The sequence below is a fragment of the Lissotriton helveticus genome, chromosome 3_1 (genome assembly GCF_964261635.1).
Source record: "Lissotriton helveticus chromosome 3_1, aLisHel1.1, whole genome shotgun sequence".
NCBI lineage: Eukaryota > Metazoa > Chordata > Amphibia > Caudata > Salamandridae > Lissotriton > Lissotriton helveticus.
In genome coordinates this window covers 953,886,054-953,904,228 of record NC_136061.1, presented here as the reverse complement: position 1 = coordinate 953,904,228, position 18,175 = coordinate 953,886,054, and the positions used below count along the sequence as shown (strand labels likewise).

Sequence of the window (18,175 nt, the reverse complement as noted above, 5' to 3'; positions counted from 1 at the left end):
TGCCCTCTTTTACCACAGCTTCTGCACAATGTATTTCTAGCCCTACATCTTAAGCTCGATGCAATGTGTCCTGGAGACCCACAGCGAAAACATTTTATATCTCTAACTGGAAAATTAATTTTTTCCATTTGTGACCCCTTCAAATCATTGTTAGTTTTATTATCTATTTTTTTATTCTCAAGTTTCCTTTCGACAACTTCCACTTTTTCGCTTTTCGTAATGATTGAATTTTCCATTTCCTTAATCCATAACAGTGTGTTCCATTCGCTTAGCTATGCGAACAGCCTCATCTAAGGTATATTCTTTCATCAACAATTTCTCCTTTATCTTTGTATTACTGGTGCATCTAACTATCTGTTCTCTGATTACAGAATCATTCAATTGCTCAAAATTGCATGTCAATGCTAAACCCCGCAATGAAGATACAAATGAAGCAATATCTTCATCTACTCTCTGTCTCTGACTAACAAATGTATGACGTTCTAACACAACATTTGTTTTCGGAGTAAAATGTAATTGTATTTATTAGGCTCTCCATCACCCATACCCAAAGAAATGTCCGGTGATTCTTCATACACCCTCCTCCCCTCAACACCAAGATGGTGGATAAGTATTGCTTGTTGTCTCACGGGATCATATTTTCCTCCACCGGTTGCCAATAAGTAAGCTATAAATATTTTCTTCCACTGTTTCCAAGGTATGGTTGGGGCACCAGGTGTTGCTAAGAAGGGAGGGGGGGAAGACCTACTTTGGTCAGACATAATACCTGTAAAGAAATAAACAAAAATAAAAATTTTAAGTAACAATTTAAAATCTAAATCTAAAATAAAAATGAACTTTTGTTAATCCTTCTTTTATACTCTTTGTATAAATAGTAGTAGTTCTTAATATTCCAGTATCAGTAGTTCTTATTATTCCAGTAGCATTAGCAGTAGTTCTTAGTAGTAGCAGTAGTAGTTCTAGGATGTGGGGAGCGGCACTGCCACCGAAGTTGGGCAATTGTAAGCAGGATTTGGACCGGTGTATGCAGGGGGAGAGGGTGGTGTATGCAAGTAGGGGTTGTCCGGATAGATGGTCTAAAGTATGGGGCAAATTAAATGCATATCAAGGAGAGCTTGGTGTCCCCATGCAAGCACAAATCACGACTCCTGCGGTCAGAGTAGTCTAGATTGTTGCTGCCCTGTGAACTGTTGGGCCTGGTGGGATGAATGCGTGATATGGAGATTGAATGAAAATTTCATTGTAATACCTACGCTTTGTTATGATATATGCTGCTTACCGTCACTGATTCTTTCGAATGTCAAATACAATAGAAATGGTATATTAAAAAAAAAGAAAAAAAGTAAAGTAAACATAGGATACCTAGCCTGTCAGGTCAGTGATCTGGAGAGCGGAAACAGGAAAATTGCAGAAGTTGAGGATCTGTAGGAGTTTTTGTGTAAATCTTGTGAATGATAAGGTCTGTGTTGCAAAACTGAAAGATCAAATTAGAAAGTACTTCAATATTGAGTGTGACGTTATGAAAGTAGTTGCAGTTCATATGCCTTCAAAGTGATATGCGACATGTGCCTGGCCTTTGAGGCTGTCCAGCTCCTTAACCTGAAATGTTGATTCTTAAAGGTTTACTGTAATTGCGATTTTATGAAAGACTGGGAGGCAAGCATTATGCATAAACTGTTATTCACTTCTTCTAAGAAGCAACACTTAAGAGTCCAGACCCAGAACTTTAGAACCTCATTACAATAAATAGAACACTCCAGTCCTCTTAAATCCCTCTGTCCACCATTTCCTTACTCTTTTGTTTCTCTACGTTCGGAATCTTCCTTCTCCTTAAACTCACCTTGTAAAACTCACTGGTCTGAAAAAGGTAACCATGAAAATATCTTTTGTTCAACATTCTTACTCGAATTACTTCTTACTGTTAAATACTTCTTAATAAACGTATGCATCGGCCCAACTTACATAAAAACAGGCCATGAAAAACCATAAAAATGTGACTAGACCTGCAAGTGTAGTGGCTTAAATAATCTACTTGACCTAATTATAATGCTCTTGACCCATAAACTGGTTTCAAATTTTGTGATCCTGGGCAAGTTTTTTTAATTCACTGAGACACCATTTTCTCCTTTAGCACATATAAGAGCACCTTTAAATACGCAAGTTCAATAAGTCTCCTGTACAAAAAACTCTTGTTTGGTTTAATAGACTAAACTTTTGCTCCATATATAATACAAACCTAGCTACATATAGGATAAAGTAAAGTCCACATTTGTAAAGCGCACAATCACCCGTAAGGGTCTCTAGGCGCTGGGGGGCCGTCGGGAAGATTAAGCGAGCTATTGCCCAGAGTCACATGGTGCTGGGCTGACCTGCCGCCGGAGCCGGGGATCGAACCGTGGTCCCCAGATTCCAGTGTCAGTCGCCCTGGCCGCGGCGCCACACCTCTTCCACTTACTACACATGACCGCTGACTTGGCTCAGTACATTAATCGCATTGTCATCAGTGTGGGGACAGGAATGTTTCTCAACTTATGTTTAAAAACTGTCATTTTAATAAATACATAACTAAAGCATAAAGTAGCAGCACACGTTTATTGCAATCAGCAGATTTTACATGAAAATGCCCTCCGAATTTCCCACTGACATGTGGTTTTAAAACTTTATAGTTCTCAATGTCTGGAAATCAAATGTCTGCAAATATTTGTCATTTGCACATCACCAAGTAAAGTGTACTGATTTCTTTTGCACCTATGTGAATCTTTTTTTGCATCACCTTTCTAAGTTACAAAAAAAGTTATTTCATAATTACTGATATATTTTAAAATAATTGTACTTTTTAATTTACAAGCGATTTAAATGTTGTGTTAGAAAAAGGAAGACATTTTACAGCTTATTGTTTTACAATTGTCAGATTGCTCACTTTACAAAAAGCACTAACTATATAATAAAAGAAAGAAAAGTTAAAAACCTTTTTCAGTAACAGATGAGCAACACTTAGTAAAAAGACAAACTGACATTTGACCTCTGTCCTTGAACAGACAGCAAATTTGTCGAGACAAAAACAAGATTTAAAGGCATCTTTATTGCTTATACTCTTTCTGAATGAACACAACACTTGTTACTTTCAGTTTGTTATCTCCCCCGCAGAGACAAATAAATGCTACAAATAGCTCGACCTGATAAATCCCCTCGCCCACTCGCAATGATGAGTGAGATTTTTTCGAGGCCTGAAAAACCATATTTTTATTGTTTTTTTAAAAACTTCCTCGCAAACTGGGATGGGTGTGGTGAGCTAATGCTAGCCTCCTGGTCTTTAATTAAATCTTGATTATGTATACAGTAAACATTGAAGAATCTACAAGTAGTGGCAAGCATTATGCACCCTCTGGGTTTCTCAATGCGTAGTGTGAGACATGTTCCAAAGGTATAAAATAAAATGTCCTAAAAGTATCTTCATTTGACCAATCAGCCACTTTTAATGTGTCCTCCATCTACCTCCAGACATAAATACTTTACTCACCATTGAACTCCCTTACAATGGTTGCACTAGTAACTCATTTGAGTGGCTTTACTTTAGAAATTAATAACTAATTTAATCGTGCTCTTCTAGCATCCTTGATTTGTATTCCTTTATACATCTTACCACACACAACTTTGGCTTTTTATTCAAACACACCTGTTGGTTGAAAAAATCTATGTGAAATTTATTGTGTGCATACCTATGACACTCTTTAAAAAAAAAAAAAAAAATTTTTTTAAAAACATAGTACCTTTGCTAATTTCCACATTAACTTTCTTACTCCTAAGTACCTATTGCTTGGCCATTGTTGGAACAGTCTCACAACTAAATCCACATCCCAAAACGTTTGATACCGTGGCTTTGGAGGTCTTTTAAAACATATTCCCTTCATTAATCTACAAACCAATGGACTTCTACCTATTGATACTCCCTGGACCAAAGAATGTTCCGCTGCCACTGCTGATTTGAAACAATTGACTTTTCCACCGGATAAACTTTTATCAAACACATCTGCAACAAAAAAAAATCACCACTTCTATCTCATCAGCCTCCATGGTATCCAAATCTTTCCAAGCACCAACGTACCCAAACTCTCCATGTAGTTCTATATCTTTTCTTTGTTCTTAGTGCCCAGGATTCATCAAGTAACCCTAAATTGTCACCAAAACATCTGTAAATCTTCGTGAACCCCCATAATCTTCCGAACTTAAAAATTTAGCAAACCTGCTTCCACTAGAAAATGCTCTCCTCCTTCTGTTGCCGTTAAAAGTTAATTTGAATATCGGATCAGAAATGGAATCTCCACAGCCATCTCCAACACTGTTGGAAAGAAGGGATTCGTTTTCCAAAATGGAGTCTCTAAAACTATCTGACATCTCTACTTCCTGCACTGCAACAACATTCTCTGTATCATTGAAAAAGGAGTAAATCTGTACCCCCTCACCCATGTCCAATCCTGCATGTACACATCCACTGCAATTGCACCTGGGTCCGGTCTACAGCTTATGTAATAACTCAGCTAGAATGTAAAAAAAGAAGCTCGGAGATCTACCTCTTAAGGGCCCAAACATTTCTGTATCTCCCTGAAAATACTCTCCTGCAATTTCCAATCGCTGTAATATTTTATATACATGGAATTCCAATCTGCCATTACATTGTGAACTCCTGATAAATATCCCACATTTCCTTTGCTAAATCTGTCAATCATTTGGATCTGCTACTCCTTGATTTGTTGATATTTCACTGCAGAAATTTCCATCTTTAACAACACTGATGCGCCTTGCAACCTCTGTTTGTAACTGAGAAGGGCAGACAACCCTGCCTACAACTTCGTTCAAAATGTTCCAAACGCCTCCTGACTTGAGCACTCTTCTCCCCATCCCGACATGTTGGCATCTGTTTAAAATGATCTCTGGCAATGTTACAAAAATTGCCCAACCATTCCAGACCTCCAAATTTCCCATCCACCATTGCACCTCTTCGTTTCATTCCATATTTATTTTTATCTTGTCCCAGTTCCATATTCATTTCACTAAACCTGCTTTCTTCAACCTTTGTAAGGCCCTCTAATGTAATGGCATTGGTTTGGGGTTAAAAGGTTGAAACAGCCAACATACATAACTTACCCAAACCCTAATTGTACAGTTTAAACCAAAGGAACAAGGTACCCACAAGAGATTTCTCTCGAAGTATACTAGATTTTTGTTATTAAAATTAAAATTATTCTTCATGGAGAAAACAATGCAATACAGGTTCCAAAGAAATAGTGTAAACCAAAACTGCACAATGGCAGAGGAGACCAATCCAGATGTTTGTCCGTATTATAACAATAACATAGTGCAATAAATGCTTCCCCTCGATTTGCCAAAGGGGACGGCGATTTGACCGTAGTTATTTGTTAGGTTATTATCATGACATTTAGAAGCATTGAGATCAACCACAAGAATTTTTCTGAAAACAAATAGCATACATAATATTCAGGTACCAAGAAAATGTTTCCCAAATATAGAAACATTTGAAAAGGAGAGAACCAAACAAAAGGCCGGGCCCCAATGTAAGTTAGTACTAAAAAAAACTTGCTGTGAGATTACTTGTCACGCATACCCAAATTGACAGTGGAAGGAAGAACCATCGCCAACATGGTCTCAACATTGCTGTGGTAGAAGTGAAGGAAAAGCACAATTGATGGACGGTGTGAAAGTGTGTTAGAAGTGAAGTCATCAACTAAAATGTGAGACACAATAAGGCGCACAAAGTAAAATAAGCTGACAAATCAAAACTGTAGACAAGCATATGCCAAGGTTGAAACCAGAAATAAATGTATCCCAGATGTTAAAACTCCATAAGTGCAAACAATAAACAGGGATTATTACAAAGCTTGCTACCCAGTTGTAGAATATAATGGTTCCAATATGACTCCTCAGTCATAGTTTTGTTAAATTCACAACCTTCTTAATTCCTTTATTTCTGCAAAGCAAAATAGAGTTTTCAAACTATGAATGAGCCAGAATTGTTCCATAATCAAAACCTACCAGGGAGCCGCAGTTGTCATATCACCTTGTGTATCAGAAAATTACACTGGTTTGGCGGAAAATTTGTTAATGCGTCTCGATTCGGCAAATTCACAGATTTGAGCCCCTAAAAGAATCAAAACATATAGCCCAATTATCACACAAACTGTGCAATCTATTCAGTTTCTTGCACTTACAGCAATTGCTGCCAGCCTTACTGGGGAAATAAATTTACCTCGAACTGCCGCATTGTTACATTGTTCGACCCCCTAAGAGAAATCACAGGATCAAAATGGCATTTTAAAAAATAGCACTGATCATCATAGAGACTGAAAACATGCTACCGGTCAGTTAATTTCAAACCTAGGCCAACGAGCTACAGAACCCAAGTTAAGATTACAGTACACCGGAAAATAAATCAACTATATTTACAGTGTAAAATTCACAAACATAAAATGTAAATAGATGACAAGAAAAATTGGCAAGTACGAAGCGTGACATGGTGCGTGCACATGCTCAAACTTTAGAAACTTATCCTGCTGAAAAATTGCTAAGTTATGGGAAGCAATTCCTTACATATTCTGCACAACAGTATCCATGTTTTCAAATCAAGTATAGCATTATCCTTACTTGATTTGAGTCCAAACATCACAATGCAATATGCAGCTCTTACACAGAAAGTACACCACACCATTTTCACTCCTCTACAATCAGTCAGAACAATAATATATAAGTACATATAATGAGTCTTCTCATGTGCGCTGCAACAGTGAAAATAGTCTAGTGATGCAAGCCATATGCACAATTTAGCCCTAGTTAGCAAAGCGCAATGAAGTATCATATGACTGAGTCAAAACATCAGTGTTATATGCCGCTCGTGTACAAGAGATGCACTACACCATGTTTACTCTTGCCATCTAGATCCAAACAATAATAGTCAATAGTGAAGTATAAGTACATGCAACTTGTTTTGTATCTCGTACATGCAACTTGTTTTGTATCACGTGCTCCGCAACAGTAAGAAGCGCCGAGTGATACGGGCTGCATGCACAATTGATTGTTTTGCATTGATTGCTATGAAAACAGTGATGAATTAATACTGGGAAGGTGTCTTTATATCTTAATACTGTGAAAATCATGTCTAATACTCTCATGTATGTCTAGGCCAATGAAGGACAACAGTATACAGCATAATCAACATAGATGGATATTTATCACTGAAAGTTGAAGCTACGTATTGACAAAGAATACATATAGCTCTCAAAAGAATGTAGTCATCAAACGGAATTTAGACCTGAAATCACTGAGGTACCAATCAGTAGAAATCAATGCAGAACTACAGTTACTCTTCCATCGTATTCAGTCCTGCGTTTATGCGGCCACATTTTTGACTTCAACGAGTTTCTGCTCTATTTAGCATCATCTGTATGTCCTTGCCCCTAGGTAGTGTTCGGCGTTTTAATCTCATAAGGCCGAAAAGCCATTAAAGTCCTTTCTGACAAATCAAGAGAAAGCATTTCTGGCATTACGTTCTTGTTATAATACAGATACACATCTGGATTTTTATTCCTCTGCTATTCTTTCTTTTGTTTACAGTGTATTTTTTTGAATGCTTGTTTAGTGTAACTTTGTGAGCACAAACTATATATCTGTTGACACACAGGATTCTCTACTGTATTGTTTTTTCTCAAAGAATAATTCCAATAACAAAAGACATTTCTAATTTGAAAGAAATCTGTTGTGGGTACCTCATTTCTTTGGTTTAAACTGTACATTTTTGGTTTGGTTAAGTTGTGTATGTTGTCTGTTTCATAGTTATATCCCTGAACCAAACCATTGTGGTTTTGATATTGTTCATTGACTCGTGGTTTTGGCTAATAGGGCTCCCCCTATTTCGTGTAATCATCATTAATGTAATGGTTCTGGAAAATTGCTTGTATTGAGGATGATAAAAGACTAATCACTCGGACTAAAACCCTCAACTTTACTTACTCCTGCCTCATTACTTTCTTCACCTACTCTCTTATCTTCTTTCTTTCCTTTACAGGAAGCTGTAATTGACTTTTCACTGTGTCTAACACAAACCTAAGAGACTCCAGACTTAGAATTAGAACCAATTTCTCCACATTCATAATAAATCCTAGTCTTTCTAGTAAACCCTCTTTCCAAAACTAACTCTTCAAGGCTCTGATTCATAATCAAAATGTAGTCCAAAAATATTATTAAACTCACTCCCCTTTCTCACAAATAACCTACCACTAGTCTTAAGACCTTTGTGAAACACCAAGGAGCTGATAACCCAAAGAAAGACACTGAAACTGATATAGAACTCCTTCCCATCTGATTTGTAAAAACCTCTTAATTCTGGATCGATCGGCATTGATGCATCCTTGAGATCCATCTTTACTAATCTATCTTTTTCCTTTAACATATCTTGTGAGAGATGGATACACTCCATCTTGAAATGCCTACATGTTAAAGGTATGAATTCCTTAGATTTATTAGAGGTCTCCAACCCTTGTCCGCCTTCTCTACTAGGAATAGGGTACTGACAAACCGTATTATGTCCCTGTGTATCTCCTATGTTGTCTTCTTATTTAGCATTTGCATCAACTCTTCTGTTACTACTGCATCTAGTTCTCTTTGAAAATGCAACTGTCTTCACTCCTATCTTGAATTGGTTCTGAATCGAAATCTATCAGATGACCTGTGACTGTCTTCAACACCCAAGAGTCTGTTATTTCTTCCCACTGTTTCTGAAAAAATGTTAACCTTCCTCCCACGTTTTGCTGGATAGATCGAAATTTGTTACTCGTACTCACCTTGTCCTGAGTTTGTGCCTTGACCTCGTCCCTGACATGGATCTAGTCCTCCTTTCACTCCCTCTCTGGGAATAGAATCCGTTACTCTGTCTAGAATAACCTCCTCTTTGATTTCCATAGTTTCCTTAATTATGGTACTTATAATAGCCTCGACTAAGAGTTTGCCCTCTCCTACCAGCCCTCCTTTAAAACCTGTTTCCAGTAAACACCTTCCACTTGGAAATTTGCGCCTTATGCACACAAGTAAAGGTTTGGACATATTTTCCAATACTTTTAACCCTGCCTTCCCCAAAGAGGCCTTTAGCATCTTCACTGCTTTCTTTCACAGCCAACTAACAAAGTTTTGAGTTTATACTCATCAGGATTGTCTTCCTTAGCTCAGCTTTTTGTAATGGACGTACAACTCTTACACACCACCCTCTTAAAAGGTATATATTCAAATCAATGCCTTTAAAATGGGCCTCCTCTACTAAATAGAACATTCTAGCCAGAAAACCGAGAAATCTAAACCTCAGTCCTGGCACTGTTTTAGAGATTTTCCAGAGCCTTCCTTGGGTCTCTGCCCATTTAAAAAAAAAAAAAACGTATTAATTCAGGATCAGATTGGGCGTGGATGTAACCTTGTCATCAATCACTGGAAGCAAGCTCTCCGCTGGCATACTATATCTTCCTTATCTAAAAGTGTCCTAATCCAGTGCTTAATATATTCTGCCACATGATCTAATGGCTACCAGTCTTTACCCCTAGGATATTGCATTTCTGTGTGGTCAAAAAAAATTTCACCAAGAGGTTCAACTCCAGATCGCTTTCCTTTTTCCTTACTTTTGAATATATCATCCAGATCATCTTTCAAATTATCCTTATCGTTTAGTTCTAAAATATACTTCTCTAAATCATGGTGGTCACCACTTAGATATAAATAATCACCATTTGCAAAGCTAGATTGCCCATCTTGCGTGCCAATTTCTGTGATTTGCTGAGGACTCTTTTTTTTCTTTACATCAGCATTTTTTATATGCTTCCTCTTCTTTGAACATTTACTGCCTGGACCTCTGATAACATCCTTCTCTTCTTCTTAGATGGTAAAGTACTCTTCATCCTCCCTAGCTTTATGTGGGTGTTTATTACCTAAAACCTCCTTTCCTATCTCTTCTACTGCCAATTGTACCACCTGAGTATCTGTATTTCTAATTAACTCCCCTGAAGCCTGCTCACTAATGTATTTAATTCTATCCAAAAATATCTTTTATAAAAATGTTATTTTGCACTATATTCCTTTTATTCACAAAATTACCGTCTTGCTTCCAACAGCCGAAAGCTAGGCAACTATGCGCCTCATGCCACACGTGTGCTCATATGCGCTCTCGCTCTCTCCTTTCGATAAAGATGCTTTGTGCTTGCTACACATAAGTCTTCTGAAAAAGTCCAACTTTCTCTAGAGAAGAAACTCAATGCTTGCGTAATGCGCAATGCTATGCCAACCTAAAATGTGACCATGTCGCATATGCCATTTCGAGCTCTCCTGTTCTTTGAAAGATACCCATGCTTGTGCGAGTTCGGCCGATTAGGTAAATTCTGATTTTCTCTAGAAACGAAAGTTGATACAGCTTAAGAATATTGTAGATACATTCTATGTGTGAAATTTCTCACAAAACTCCTGAAATCTTGTTTTCTCACCCATACTTTCGCTCTAAATACTATCTACTCCTGTTCACTAAATGTTACTCCTAAATTGGTTCTAATTAACCCTATATGTACATAATACAACAACTCACACACACAAGTCCATGTTAAATTAACCATAAACATCTTAACTGTATATTTCCATACACACTGAATGCAATATACTTATCTGCACGGAAGCAGAAAACAAAAAAAGGAAGAAAATGGTGGACAGAGGCATTTGAGAGGAATTGAGTGTTCTGTTTATTGGGATGTCGTTCTAAAGTTCTGCTTCTGGAAACATTGAAGTGTTGCTGCTCAGAAGAAGTGAATAAACGTTTATTCATAATGCAGGCCTCCTGTATTGCCATACAATTACTGAGACACTTTGTTTACAAAAAGCTCAGAGGAGTCACTGCTGAGATTGAAACAATGTTCTTCTGTGAAGATTCCATATCCGACAAGATTATGGTCACCAGACTTAAAACCCAGAAGGCTGGGAGTTATGATTCCTAATGTTAGACAAGCTGGTGTGTGATGGCGCTTTCTGAGGGTGATATTGTATGTTGTCTTGACTCAAAGTAATGGAAAACGTTCTTACATGAGGTAGAATTACCATTGTACTCTGAGGCTGAAAAACATTAAACAAGAGGAGCGAGCCATTGTAGTAGTGGGCATGCTGCCATGGGAGCTTCAAGACTTATATCTCTCATAAATCTTCTGTAGGAAGTATTGTAACCTCCTGGAGAACAGTAGCTTTGTATAAGTTCTTTCTTGAAAAAGGACAGTCAAATCAACTTTGAGACTCATTTTACCCTGAACTGTCCTCTTAATGTCAGTTCAGATGGGGTGCACAGCTGGACCTGGTTTAATGTGTCTAGTTCGATCCCTAGAACAGTTTATCAGTCATGATTTATTGAGTTGTCTGAAACTGTGTACATAATATTACTGTTAATTTTAATATTCTGGTATTCTTAGAGTGCTTGAGGATAGGCTTTGTAATTCCTTTTCACTCGTGAACAAATTCAAACCCAGGTTTCACGGTCTATCATTTTAGGGCCTGATCTATCCAAGCACCTTAATGCTATTTTGTATTTTGATTTGTAGAACCATTAATTAGAATCTGAAAATAAAAAAGCATACAGATGTAATGATTAAACTAATAAGGTAGAGCTATAGGTGATTAAGTTATTATTTAAGCTTAAGATTTATGGTGAATGTATTCTAAAGCTTTAGTATTGTTCTCGATTTGATATTAAATTTCACAGGAAGCAATTTTTGCAGGTAGGTAAGTTTTTCAAATGTAGTTATCAGAAAATTAGAGCCACTAGTAGTTATTAAAACATTTGTCTATGTTTTCTGCTTTTATAGGAAAAAAGTGGTGTCCAGAGTTTCTGAAAGGTCTCACCCTTTTCGTTGCTGTGTGGGTGTTCTGGAGAGGGCTGTGAAAGCAGAGCTGCAGCTTCTGAAGACCTACCATTGGATGTGTCGAGACCGCTGCTGGCAAATGTACAAGCATGCAATGGAGGAGAGCGGTTCACTTAGCAGGCATGTGCAGATTTGGCAAAGCCAGTATATCAGTATTCACCTTTTAAAGGCAAAACCTAGTGGTTTTGCCAGTGCTTGTTGAACTAGATTTTGAACTTTGGGAAGTTCCTTGTTTCTGTTACGGAACAGAGATTGTGACTACAAACGCAGCAACATCTTCACAGCTTATGTTTGTTTTACTTCTAGATCTTAGCTTTCTTCCAATTTTTACAATTGATAACACATAACACAAAGCAGTGGAACCAGTGCCTACCTTTGAAATATTTCACAACAGTTATTTGCACTTTGTAACATATATGCGTATGGATATCATAAACGGGCGCATCCCCTGGGTGCAACCATGACATTTTCCTCTCAGTCATCTTTTTTTTAGACCTGTATCCTACTTGATGTCTTTTCTCAATCCTTTCTATTTATGTCCTCTACTAAGCCTTGAGCGTGGTTAGGTTATGCTCCAAACATTGATTTTTGAGTTTTTGCAGCAGCTGACCCGCCTAATCGATATAAACAACCTTTTTTTATAATAAAATGTATTGGTTTTCCGAAATAACAGTGACCGACACAAGGGATCACTGACAAGCATCTGTGGTCAATGCAATTTGTGAAAATCATTGCCGACCTTCCCAATTCAATTAATCCAGTCCTGCAAGGTGGTCGTCTCCTCACAATCCCTTACAATCCAATTCCACCAGGTTCCTGTCCCCTACCATCATTCTCCTGTCTTGCCCCCGCTGTTGGGCTCCATTTTAATTTCTCTGTAGTGTCCACATTCCCGTATTTGTGTGGACAGCCACAAGCATTGTAAATGGGGCATTCCAGACTCATACTGTGGTCCATGCCTCTCCTACACCTCTCTAAGGGCAGAATGTCTGTACATTTCCAAGACTACGTTATATCGTGCTTAGCTCGTGCCAAGTCAAGCCATGGCAATGTTCTTTTATAACTATCTCCGTCTGTGTCCATTGTAATATGAGGTAGTCAGTTTAGGGCCCCTAGGAAGGGTCCAACGCAGAACAGTCCCCAGACTGGTCAGAATCACGATCCAGAAAACCTCAAGGGCACTGCAATGCCATATAGTTTGCACAAAGTCTTGTCTCGGGGAAGAGCAGTGGTGGCAGTGCGGTAAGATAATCTTCCCCATTTTCCACAGCTGCTCTCTGGTGAAATAGGTGTGGTGGAAGTATTTCAGCTGAATCGGTCTGAGTCTCATGGTTTTTCCCGGCTCACTTGGGGATCCCAGTGCCTCCTGCCAGTCATCCTCCTCAAGTGGACCCTGGTCTGGTTCCCACGCCTTGTGCATTTGTGGGATGGGGTCGGGGTGTTGATTAATAAGGATCTATAAAGGTTTTTGAGTCTGTGGTCTCCAGAGGCTTCAAGCAGGATATTGGCTTCTAGAGGGCTACAATCCGGGAGAATGTCATAAGGACGTGTCAAAGTTGCAAGTACCTGTACAATTGCTATAGTGAAGGCTGAACTCCGTTTGTAAGTCAATGAAGGATTTTTATTGTTATTTATACCATCATCTCGCCCAAGGTAAACATCCTGATAAGATCCCAATGTTTGAAGCCCTGCAGGCCCATCACCTGTCGAGGCAACCAAATCTTCCAAAGAAGCATTTAGCCTACTCAAAAGCTGTAGTACTGCTTCTGTGGTGGTTAGGAGAGGGAGCACATTCAAACCCGCCTAAAACAAGTGAGAGATCTGGGTGCCCTACATGGCCCATTGTTCAGAGGCATATGATAAGTAGTTAAATCTTTCTTTTAAACCCCTATATGCTTCCAATGATGAGGTGGGAGGCTCTAGAATATAAAACTATGCAATGTCCCCTTCAAATGTGGATTTAAAGCATTTGGTCAATCAGATTAGTTGAATCTGATTATTCCACAGAAACCCCCTCAATGAGGCCTCAATTCTAGTGGAAATAGGGTGGTGGGAATGGAAAGTTCTGTTGTTGGTAGAGAAGGCGTGACAATGTCACCATCTTTAAAACTACAGATGAATGAGTGGGTAAGTGTACAACAGAACTCGACTTCCTTGAGCACCCTTCTGGTTTGGGGTCCAGGTTAGTTGGTCAGGCTCTGAGGGTCCTTATAGACGTACATCTCCAGATGTTTAAAACCATCAGTTGGAACTCTGTCTCCTGCCTACGTTGTAGGGGATAAGGATGGTCATTGTGTATATTGAGGACTTTGCTGTGTTGATTTTGAGACCTGTAAAAGAACAGAAAAGAGCAGAATCTGGAGGACAGAAGACCCGACCGGTTCGGTGAAGAAAACGAGAACGTCATCTGCATATATACTATCCACAATGCCTGGCATCCACTTAAACCCCTTCACGTGAGCATCAATCTAAATCCATGCCGCTAGTGCCTCTGTGGCCTGGACAAAAAGGGTTCCGGGGATAAGGGGCAACCCTATCAGGTTCCACGTTGGAAAAGAAGCTTGTGAGAGACAGTGTGGCCAATTCTGATCCTCCCTGTTAAAGCAGTGTTTAGCAATTTGACACAACCAATATATTGGGTCTAGAAGTTCATTCTGGCAAGCAGGAAGAACACGTTTTCCCAGTTCAGAGTCAAAGGTCATGTAGAAGTTTATTAGCAAGAAGGCCTGCACCTCAGGTAGTAGATCTGATAGAGCCCATATATACCATTCTAATGTTGTCTGGTGGCACAGTGAGCCATGAAGCCGCCTGGTCTTGATGCACCAGTGTGCTCACCATTTGCAGCAGTCCGTTTACAAGGGTTTTCACACATTCTTTACTTCCATGTTGCGGATGGAGATGGTCTATAGGACACTCAGTGGGGACTATAGGATACTCAGTGGGGACTATAGGGCACTCAGTGGGTAACGGGCAGACCTGGATTTGGGATTACTACGATAGCTGTGCTCCGCAGATTGAGAGGGAGCTCTCCAACTACCAGTACCACCAAGAAAGAGTAGAGTCCCCAGACACAACAAAAATGCTTTATAGTATTCCACTGAAAAGTCTTTGGGGCTCAGGTTCTTACTCAGCTACAACTGGGCCAGTGTCTCCCCCAGCTCCTCAACAGCCTTAAGAGCGAACCTATCTGTCCGTCAATTGCTTGACAGGGAAGTCCGCTATAAAGGTGGCTAAGGCAGTAGGCTCCAGTGCTACAGCCTCTAAGTACGGGTCCTTATAAAACGTTGCAAATCTGTCCGCTATGGTATATTCTGTGGAAAAAGCCATCAGAAGCTATGCAATGTTACCATTCTTTTAAGTGTTAAAGCATAGCCAGTGCAGAGTTTTACCTATTTTATCCCCCTTTTGTTATATGCAGCTCTCTGTAGGCAACCAGGCAGTGTGGCCCACTAATATTTGTCAAAGGATAGGCTGTAAGTAGAGCAAAACTCAGAAGGTCTGGTGTTGAGTGGTACTCGGGCTTTGCGTCTCCATATCATGTGGAGTTCATGCAGCTTTATTCTTTTCAGCGCTGTTGAGTGACTGCGTAGCCCCCCCACAACTCCCCCTCCCCTCCTCAGGATGGCTTTAAATACCTCCCAGAGTATCCCCAGGGAAGTAACATTCCACTGGTAGTTGGATTGACAAGTACCCATGCACTTAGGCTCCATGGGCGCTTGGCGGAAGTAATGATCCAATAGGCAACGCTCGTGAATGTCAGCCTCCTGCACTACATGGAATTTGTCATTGGGCATTAGAAATTGATCAAGTCAGGAGAAGACCTTGAGCTGTGGAGTAAAATGTGTAAGCCATTTCCAGAGGATATGGGCAACACCATTCATTCGTGATGCCAGTCCCAAGACTGTGGCCAGGTTGCGTAGGGCAGGTGTGGCCACTTGGGTTAGGGCGGTATCTTTCTAGTGACACGTTGACAACTGTTGAAAGGTAGCATCCTGCTAGCATGGTTCCCCCCCACTTTTTGTCTGGTGTCAGTGTGTTTTTTACTTAGTTTGGCTGGAATCCTGCTAATCAGGACCCCAGTCACGATGCTTTCTCCCTAAACAGACCATGGTAAGTACTCTTGCACATCCACAATTGGTTACTGGTGTACCCTTGTAAGGTCTTAGTACATGGTCCTAAGGGACTCAGAGCATAGGTACACCAGGGGATTTCCTTGGGCTGCAGCATGTATTGTGCCACCCATGGGAGTCCACTCAAACTGTGATTACAGACTTGCCATTGCAGCCTGTGTGAGTTGGTGCTTGCCCATCTCAACAGATATGTTTTCTTATATCTGAGGTCACTGGACTTAAGACCTATAAGTCACCCCTATGGCAGGCTCTTCATTCTTGAGGGCAGGGTGCTTGGTTGTAAGAGAGAGCGCCCCTGCATAAACAGGACACCCCTAACACATCCCGGAGTTGTTTCTCCAGGCTTTGTAAGTGTGGTCAGTCATTTTAAAGCATATAGTGGAACTCATCCCTGGAGACAGGCATCTATCTCTCCATTTGGAAAAAGGCATGTGTCCAGCCAATCCTCATGAAAGAGGACGCAGTTCCGGCAGAACTAAAAACAAATAGGCCCATCTCCCTCCTGCCAGCATTAACCAAGATCTTTGAGAATGAAGTACAGAAACAGCTATCGTAATTCCTAGAGTCCAACAAACTACTCCATGACTCCCAGTTGGGCTTAAGGTCGGGATACAGCACAGAGACAGCTTTGCTTGAAGTAGCAGGGACAATACGGGAGACCATGGACAAGGGTAGCTGTGCAATGCTAGTGCTGCTGGACCTGTCCGCATCGTTTGATACAGTGTCACACAAGATCCTCTTGGACATGCTCAGGCAGCTGGGAGGGATGGTGACCATTTTAGCCTGGTTCGGCTCTTTTCTTGATGACCGGTCCCAGAAAAGACTTCTTCACCCCCATATCTCATCCCACCGCCCACTGATTTGCAGTGTCTCTCAGGGCTCAGCCCTGAGTCAGACTCTTTTTTTATATCTACCTCGCTCCTCTTGCCCCACTAGTAGAAAAGCACGGTCTTTCCTGAGCCGGAAACAAGCATCCTGGGACCGGTTTCTGGCTAATCAGCCTTCATCAGCCAGGCTAGCTTGAATCCAGTGGCAAACCGAGGAAGGGGCCCCACGTCTGGGCATACCCTGCCAACTTCGGGCGAACAAAGCATAACCAAAGGGGAAGGTAGAACAATAGGTTATAAGGTCGCAGGAAGGTGTGATTACCTCCCAGACAGGGCTATTGGACTGGGGTGGGGGCTCTTGCAGCGCCACCAGACTGCTTTGAAGGGCCTTCCTTCCATACTCCAATTTGAGCCAGTTCAGGGAACTCTTGGCTCCCACTCTGGCACGGAACTGGACAAAGGATATAGGTGTATCCTCTCATCTGTCCAGCTCCTCCTTTGGGAGGGACCCAGAGTCGTTCCAACCGTTTCCCTAGGGTACTTGCGGGCTTACCTGTGGGTAGCTCTTCAGATTTGTCGGGATAAGACTCAAACTTGAAACTCTTGGACTGTCTGGACACTTGGAATTCGCCTGGAACCAAGACTGCTTCAATGAAGACTCTTGCTACTCCTGGTCTTGCTGTTCTGCATGTCTTCTCTGTTGGCTGTGTCTGTGCTTCTTCCAGGATCTTCAGTAGACCAGTGGGCATCAAGACACCCAAAGTAATCTTCCTTGTAGATAAGGAGTCACTTCCCTGAATCTGCAGGCACTGTACCAACCTGGCCGGACTACTGGTCCTGATGTCCCATGGACTTTGAAAAAAGCTCAGCAACACAGGTGTTGGTTCTGCAACTCTCTCGAGGCCTGATCTGAAAATTTGAGGCCGGTATACTTCATCGGAACTGCTACGACCGAACCCCTGTGCACTGCATTGATTTGCCGTTGCCAAGGCTTGTTGGCTCTGCACTCCAGAGATCAAGGGCCTACAAGAAGCTCTAGCATCTCTTCCTGCCAAGTACAGGACCCCTCGCCACATCCTCTGCACTGTGGTCCTTCCTTCTTGTAAGCGGCTCGAGATCCTCTTGCGATTTCTGTGCCTTTGGCCTGTGGACCCTCCTGAGGGTCTTTCCCTGCCTCAGGGCTCCCCTGCTTGCTCAGGTCTGTTCTGACTCTCCTGCTTGTGATGAGTGCATTGAACCTTGCTGGTCCCAACGTTGCTCTTCTTCGCTCTCCATC

General features: G+C 40.8%; 1 protein-coding gene across 9 annotated transcripts in view; it reads left to right on the top strand.

Annotated features, from left to right (window-relative positions):
- The window catches only part of RBM44 (RNA binding motif protein 44), a 1,911,902-nt gene that overhangs the window by 1,062,795 nt on the left and 830,932 nt on the right, over positions 1-18,175 (top strand). For all 9 annotated transcript variants that reach the window (XM_078681327.1, XM_078681325.1, XM_078681323.1 and 6 more), the window contains one exon: positions 11,886-12,062. In XM_078681327.1, the coding sequence (XP_078537453.1) occupies positions 11,886-12,062 (177 nt within the window). The remainder of the gene's footprint in view (positions 1-11,885; positions 12,063-18,175) is intronic.